Source organism: Dipodomys spectabilis, unplaced genomic scaffold (genome assembly GCF_019054845.1).
Source record: "Dipodomys spectabilis isolate Male_0828 unplaced genomic scaffold, ASM1905484v1 ptg000081l, whole genome shotgun sequence".
Classification (NCBI taxonomy): domain Eukaryota; kingdom Metazoa; phylum Chordata; class Mammalia; order Rodentia; family Heteromyidae; genus Dipodomys; species Dipodomys spectabilis.
Window position 1 is genome coordinate 14,684,087 of NW_024870758.1, and position 7,824 is coordinate 14,691,910.

Below are 7,824 nucleotides of genomic sequence, written 5' to 3' on the forward strand. Positions count from 1 at the left end.
TGAAGGCCAGCAATGGTATTAGTAAAAAGTCTCCCGTGGTGTCTCAAGGCAGTTCGGTTCACAGAAAAGGGGTGGTTAGGAAATTCTGACATTTCCAACTCAAAAACCCCATCTGAGTCCTGGCACCATAGGTAAGGTATATTAAATAGGTAGGTTTCATTAGGTAGCCGATGACGAGAACACCTGGTGTTATTCGGGCAGGAGAAGTTTATTTACCCAATTGCTGCCCCCACCATGCATGGTGGAGAGGCATGGCTGGAAAGGAAGGGAAGGGCTCTATTTTTTTCCTATTGCATCACTCTCCTCTTCTGGTACATGAAGTACATACCATTAGCTGTGCCATAAATTCTCTTAAATGTGTGAAGTTTTTGGTGGATCCTTGGCAGGTGTTTTCTTATATTCTTATACTTCCAACATGACTTGATTTGTTTGTGTGCTAGTCCTGGAGTGTGAACTCAGGGTCTGGGTACTGCTCCTGAGGTTTTTTACTCAATACTAGTGCTCTGCCACTTGAGCCACAGCTCCACTTCTGGCTTTTTGGTGGTTAATTGGAGGTAAGAGTCTCATGGACTTTCCTACCTGGGTTAATCTCAAACTTCAGTCATCAGACCTAAGCCTCTTAAGTAGTTAGGCTTATAGGCATGAGACACTAGTGCCTCACAAGACTTTGATTTTTTTTTATTTTTATTTTTGTCAGTCATGGGGCCGAACTCTGAGCCTGAGTGTTATCCCTTAGCTGTTCAGCTCAAGTCTAGCACTTTACCACTTGAGCCACAGCGCCACTTCTGGCTTTTTCTGCTTATGTGGTGCTGAGGAATCAAACCCAGGACCCCATGCATGCACTCTACCACCAAGCCACCTTCCCAGCCCCAAAACTTTGATTTTTAATTGACGAAATCTTCAAGCTTCTCAAAACTTATTTGTATTTATTTGTATGTATATCACATACATACAAATGTTAATGTACACTGGAATGGATAACAACCTAATCAATAAATGTTTTCTCATTATACGTATTTTGTGGTGAGAGAACTTAAAATCTCTCATAGTAGCTCACACCTGTAATCCTAGCTACTCAGGAGGCTGAGGTCTGAGGATCCCAATAAAGCACTCCAATATCTCCAATAAACCACTCAGAAAACCAGAAGTGGCACAGTGGCTCAAGTGGTAGAGTGCTAGCCCTGAGCTGAAGAGCTGAGAGACAGTGCCCAGGCCCAGAATTCAAGCCCCACCATGACCAAAGACAAACAAAACAACACATTGTTACTAACTACGATCCTCATACTATGTAATATGCTAATAGGTTACTGACCTTCAACATTCTGCAGGTGGTAGATTAGTGGTTTGGGGACTATTATGTCTATCTCCCAGGACCCTCATCTGTTACCCTCTTATGATTCCTATTTCTGTTCTGCTCTTCAGCTCAAGTCTTCAGTCTCTCATCTGGATTGCTGCACCACTGTCCACACCTTTAATTCTCCCCATTGAGGCCATTGAAAATAACAACAGCAGCTTTATTAACATACACATCAGATAGTCCATCTATTTAAAGTATCCAGCTTAATGGCTTTTAATGCATTCACAAAGTTGTGCAACTGGCATCCATTCTAGAATATTTTCATTATCTCCAAAAAGCCCCAAAGGTCTTATACGTTATCCCCAAATGCATGGCCCCACTGACTCCTCACCTCTAGGCAACCACTTATCTACTTACTTTCTCAATAGGCTTGTCTATTTTGGACATTTTATGTGAGTGAAACTATATTATATATATTCTAATTAATTTACCTCCAATTAATTTAATCCTTAGAATTTGCCATATATGTATTTCCTTAACTTAACTAGCGTTTGCTTGTGGTTTATTCTAATTTGATCTAATGAAATACACAAATGTTCCTCCTACAGTCACTCCATTTCTTTATGCTGTACTTGTTAGAGATCTGTGAATTTTACAAGCCCAATGATATCTGGTTAAGAAGATTACAAATTTTGTGTATTGAAATGGCTGAGAAAAGAAAGGAGAGCAGGCATATTTTTATGAAATTTGTTATATTCACCTTCCAATTTCTCATTTCTGGCTCTCTTTGCTTCTCTTAATACATTTCTACTCTCACTGGCCTCCTTGGTGGTGTATCATTTCTATATTTTATAGGTCCAATGATACAATCATTCATATATTGTCTAATATATTTCCCGAATAAGAGAAAAATACAAAACTTATACTGATTTTAATAGTTGTATATTTACTTTTTTTTTTCAGTATATAAACTATTTATTAACAGAAAAGGCCTACTCATTTCTTCTTGGACATACCCACAGTGCGACCACGGCGTCCAGTGGTCTTGGTGTGTTGGCCTCTAACTCGAAGGCCCCAGAAGTGGCGCAGCAGCTCCAGGTCTTCACGGAGCTTATTATCCAGACCATTGGCCAGAACCTGGCTGTATTTTCCATCCTTTACATCCTTTTGTCTGTTTAAGAACCAGTCTGGGGTCTTGTACTGACGTGGATTCTGTATAATGGTGATCACACGTTCTACCTCATCCTCTGTGAGTTCTCCAGCCCTCTTGGTGAGGTCAATGTCTGCTTTCCTCAACACCACATGAGCAGCGTATCTTCGCCCCACACCCTTAATGGCAGTGATGGCAAAGGCTATTTTCCGCCGCCCATCGATGTTGGTGTTGAGTACTCGCAAAATGTGCTGGAACTACTCAGGAATCACTAATGACATGGCGGCAGCACCAGCAGCGGCGTGTAGGCCTCCTGTGGAAGAGCTGTATATTTACTTTTATGTGTGTTCTTTTATTTCTTACATAGATTAAAATTTCCATTTCCAGTTTGTTTTACTTAGTTTCTACCTGAGGAACTTTAGAATTGTTTTGTAAGATGAATCTAATGGTAATACAATTTATTTGTGTCTGTTGACTTAAAATGTCTTTATTTTACTTCCATTTTATTGGGGTTTCATTTCTTTTTTTTTCTTTTTTAAATTGGTTGTGGGGCTTGAACTCTGGGCCTGGGCACTGTCTCTCAGCTCTTCAGCTCAAGGCTAGCACTCTGCTACTTGAGCCATAGCGCCACTTCCAGTTTTCTGGTGGTTAATTGGAGGTAAGAGTCTCATAGACTTTTCTGCCTGGGCTGGCTTTGAACTGCCATCCTCAGATCTCAGCCTTCTGAGTAGGTAGGATTACAGGCATGAGCCATCAATGCCTAGCTTTTTACTTTCATTTTAAAATATAGTGTTGCTGATAGGGATTTTTGGATGATAGGTTTTTGCCTTCAATATATTTAAAATGTTGCCCACTGCTTCTAACCTTTATGATTCTGCTGACAAGCCCAGTATTTGAATGTTACTAGATTTTCCAGGATTGTTTTCTGTTCACTGCTTTCAAGCTCTGTTTGCCAAAATACAGGAAATCAAAGATATTTCACCATGATGTATCTACATATGGCTGTCAGTATTTATCCTGCTCAGAATTTATGGAGATTCCTTAGATGTGTAGGTTAATATTTTTTTAATAAATCAGGGAAGTTTCAGTCATTATTTCTTTGAATATTTTTTCTGCTCCTTTCTTTTTCTTCTTTTTTCATAGTTTTAACACATCTATCGGTGTGCTTAAATATAACCCATATTCCAAGACTGTTGGTTTTCCTTTCTTGCTGCAGCTGCTGCTGCTTCTCTTCTTCTTCTTCTTTTTTCCTCCTCCTTCTTCCTCTTCCCCCTCCTCTTCCTCCCCCCCACTTCCTCCTCCTCCCCCTACTTCTTCTTCTTCTTCTTCTTCTTCTTCTTCTTCTTCTTCTTCTTCTTCTTCTTCTTCTTCTTCTTCTTCTTCTTCTTCCCCCTCCCCCTCCCCCTCCCTCTCCTCTTCCTCTTCTTCCTCCTCCTCCTCCTCCTGATTCTTTTCTGGTCCTGAGACTTGACCTCTGGGCCTGGGACTGGGTCTGTCCCTGAGCCTCTTTGTGCTCAAGGCTAGTGCCCTACCATTTAAGCACCACTTCTGGCTTTTTCAGAGTACTTTATTGGAGATAAGAGTCTCATGAACTTTCCTGCCCAGGCTGGCTTGGAACCACATTCCTCAGATCTCAGCTTCCTGGGTAGCTAGGATTACAGGCATGAGCCACTGGAGCCTGGCTCTATATTGTATTTTTCTAACTTTTGGATTATATAATCTCTGTCAGTCTATCAAGTTTACTGATTCTTTTTTCTGCAAGTTCCAGTATTATATCAAACAAAAATGGAAAAAGTAGGAATACCTGCCTTATCCTCAGTTTTAGAGGAAAATCTCTAGTCCCTCATCATTGAACATAGTACTTGTTCAAGGATGATGTACAGATGTATGACACATGGCTTTTTTTTTTTTTTTTAGGGGGGGAATATTTAATAAGTTTTTGATTTATTTAATATGATTTCAAAGAATTAGATTAGGAACCAAGTACAATGCAATATACACAAGAACCACATCTTCCATTTAGTTTAGTAACACTGATCCAGTTTTTAACTGAACCTGGATGAAAACTTGATATTTATGTGTATCCAAACTGTATAAAAAATAAAATATAAAACCAACCTTATTTTGAATATCAAACACCTTCTTCATAAAGGCTCAACACCTTGAGCATCTATGGATCTGAAGATATGAATCTGTCTCGGAGATATGTGGATGAAGGCAAAGGCCTCAGGAACCCAGCAGCCAGGCTGCCTAGGGTACCCCTACCCAGCTCCAGGGAGGAGCCAACAAGTACTGGGAGTGAGGCATATGCTTGGGCAAGGAATACAGGACTTCATTTTATGAATCCTCATTCTGGGACGGCTTCACAATGCTTAAACAGCAGTCTGCAAACTCCACAAACAAAGGTTCTTGCATATAGGTTTTCATCACCTCTGCTTTGTTGTCCCGCTGATCAAGGTTGACCATCAGGTGTCTAAGGTGTGGATTGGTCAGTAAGCTTCTTAAAGTTGCAGATTCCCCTAAATTCTTCAAGCTCTGTAAAGAAACTCTGTCTTCTTCCTCATCACTATTGAGAAAATCAGCTAGAGAGTCATCATCTTTGTTGTCCTCAGGCTTTGTGGTTTTTACAGGAGCTGCTGATCTTTTCTCAATGGGACGAGTTTCAGGGCTGCACTGCTCTTTGTGCTTCTGGAAGCAGGTCACGGAGCAGTAGGGCACGCGGCAGGCCGGGCAGCGGTACTTGGGCTTCTCCAAGCAGATCACGCAGACCGCCGTGCTACACCGCAGCGAAGCCATGCCTCCGCACCACGCGCCAGGGCCGCGCGACCCGCGGCGCGCCGACACATGGCTTTTATAATGCCGACTTACTGTTTATTCCTAGTTCATTGAGTATTTTTATGATTAAGCCTGCAGAATTTTATTAGTTTTTATTTTGTGTTCATCAATTCAAATAATTTCAATTTTGTCCTTCATTCTGTTAATTTTCTATATCAAATTATTGTTGCATTCCAAAAATAAATCCCACTTGATCATGTCTATGTGCTTTTAATATGCTATTCAATTCTGTTTGCTAGTAGTTTGTGAAAAAATTTTGCACCTACATCCACAAAATGATATTAGTTTGTGGTGTTTGTGGGCATCTTTGTCTAGCTTTGTTATGAGAGTAGACACATGCTACTATGCCCAGTTATGGATTGAGAAGGGGTTTCATGCACTTTCCACCTAGGCTATTCTTGAAACATGACCCTCTCATTCTCAGCCTTCAAAGTAGCTAGAATTATAGGTGTGAGGCATCAGCAACTGCATTAGAAATCTTTCCTATTTTTAATGCAAATAGCTGTGATTATAAATTTATCTTTAAGCCCCGCTTTCACCATGTCACACAAGCTTTTGTTGTGTGTTGTGTTTTTATGCTCATTCATCTCTATTTCATTATTTCCTTGTGATTTCTCCTTTAGTTCACTATTGCTTAAGAATCTGTTTAATTTGCACAGATTTATGAAATGAAACTACTAGTGAAATTTATTTTGATTTTGATATTACTTTCTAACTTCATCTTGTTTTGGATATTTTCTATGATATATACTTGTAAAAAATATATTGAGGGCTCGGAATGTGGCTTAGTGGTAGAGTACTTGCCTTGTATCCATGAAGTCCTGGGTTTGATTCTTTAGTACCACATAAATAGAAAAAGGCAGAAGTGGTTCTAAGGCTCAAGTGCTAACCTTGAGTATAAAAGAAACTCAGGGATAGTGCCTAGGCTCTGAGTTCAAGCCCCAGGACTGGCAACAAAAGAAGTATTGAGAATGAGTTTATGACCTAGTATAATGTCTATCCTGAACAATGGCACATATGAATATAAAAAGAATGTGTATTCTGGAAGTGGTGCTGTGGGCTCAAGTGGTAGAGCACTAGCCTTGAGCTGAAGAGCTGAGGGACAGCACCCAGGCCCAGAGTTCAAGCCCCAGGACCAACAAAAAAAAAAAAAAAAAAAGAAAAGAAAGAAAGAAAAAGAATGTGTATTCTGTTGTTAGATATTTTGTCTAAATCTGTTAGATTTAGTTGGTTTACTTTGTTGTTCAAATCCTCTGTGGCCTTATTTGCCTTCTATCTGGTTGTTACATCCATTATGAATTGTGAGACATGAGTTCTGTAATAATTATGGTCAAACTTTCTATTTTCTTTTTTTTTTCTTTTGGTCCATCATGGGGCTTGAACTCTGGGCCTGGGTGCTGTCCCTCAGCAATTCAGCTCAAGGAGAGCACTCTACCACTTGAGCCACAGCTCCACTTTTGGTTTGCTGGTGGTAAATTGGAGATAAGAGTCTCACAAAGTTTCTTGTCTGGGCTGGCTTTGAACCATGATCCTCAGATCCTCAGATCTTAGCTAGGATTATAGACTTGAACCACCGACACCTGGCTTAAACTTTCTATTTTCTGTCCAAGACATAAACGATCCTTCTTTGTCTCTTACAAACTTATTTGATTTAAACTCTGATGATATTATAGCCATCCTTGCTCTCTTTTAGCTAATATTTACATGCAATGTGTTTTTTATATCATTTCATTTCTCATCCATTTGTGTGTGGATCTAAAGCTAGTATATTGTAGACGGCATATGGTTGCTTGGATCACAATTTTGTGTTTTTATTTTGTTTAATCCCTTCTAATAATTTAAGCGTTTGACACATTTACATTAAAGCACTTACTGAGAGTACAGGTGGTAGGGGAGGGTGAATGGATAGAGGGAAGAAGGGTAAATATGGTCAATATCGATACACACGTGAAACCCTAGCATCTTTGTTAGGATTGGTTTGGGAAGGAGCAAGTGAGAATGAAGGAGAATGACAGAGAAAGTGAGGCTGATCATGAGCATTGCATGCCTACATAGACATGTCAAAGTGAAACACCTTGGACAACTAACTGAGGCTAATAGAATGCCTTTTAAATAAAACAATAGCGCAATATCAATGTATACACACCAGCCTAAGCTATTTCACTCAACACTCCCAGCATATGTTCTGGTAAGATGTACATGACAGGCTGAGAGTGCTGCCTCATGAATGTGGAACCAGAAAAGGGGGCTCCATTAGTTGTGCTGAACATCTAGTGACATTGATCAAAATGAAATGAATCATTTCATCATTTAAACTACAATGTTCGCTATCTAAGTAATGATAATAACACTATTAATAAAGCACTCATTGATACAAGGGACTTTCCTCTGCCAGTTTGTTATGTGTTTTCTACATGTCTTACAGCTTACAACTTTTTGGTCCCTCATTCCTACATTATAGTCTTTTATGTTTAATTGAATTTGTCTCATTTGTGCATATTTTAAGCTATTTTCTCTGTGGTGACCATAGGGGTTACATTTA

At 39.7% G+C, this 7,824-nt stretch overlaps 1 protein-coding gene and 1 pseudogene across 1 annotated transcript; both read right to left on the reverse strand.

Moving 5' to 3' along the window:
• Nucleotides 1-2,253: 2,253 nt before the first annotated feature.
• On the reverse strand, nucleotides 2,254-2,750 carry LOC122110811 (annotated as a pseudogene).
• A 1,956-nt stretch (nucleotides 2,751-4,706) lies between these two features.
• On the reverse strand, nucleotides 4,707-5,264 carry LOC122110831 (zinc finger HIT domain-containing protein 3-like). The gene has a single exon (XM_042683538.1). It carries the CDS (start codon nucleotides 5,241-5,243, stop codon nucleotides 4,785-4,787), a length of 459 nt encoding a protein of 152 aa, XP_042539472.1. The 5' UTR covers nucleotides 5,244-5,264; the 3' UTR covers nucleotides 4,707-4,784.
• Nucleotides 5,265-7,824: the final 2,560 nt, after the last annotated feature.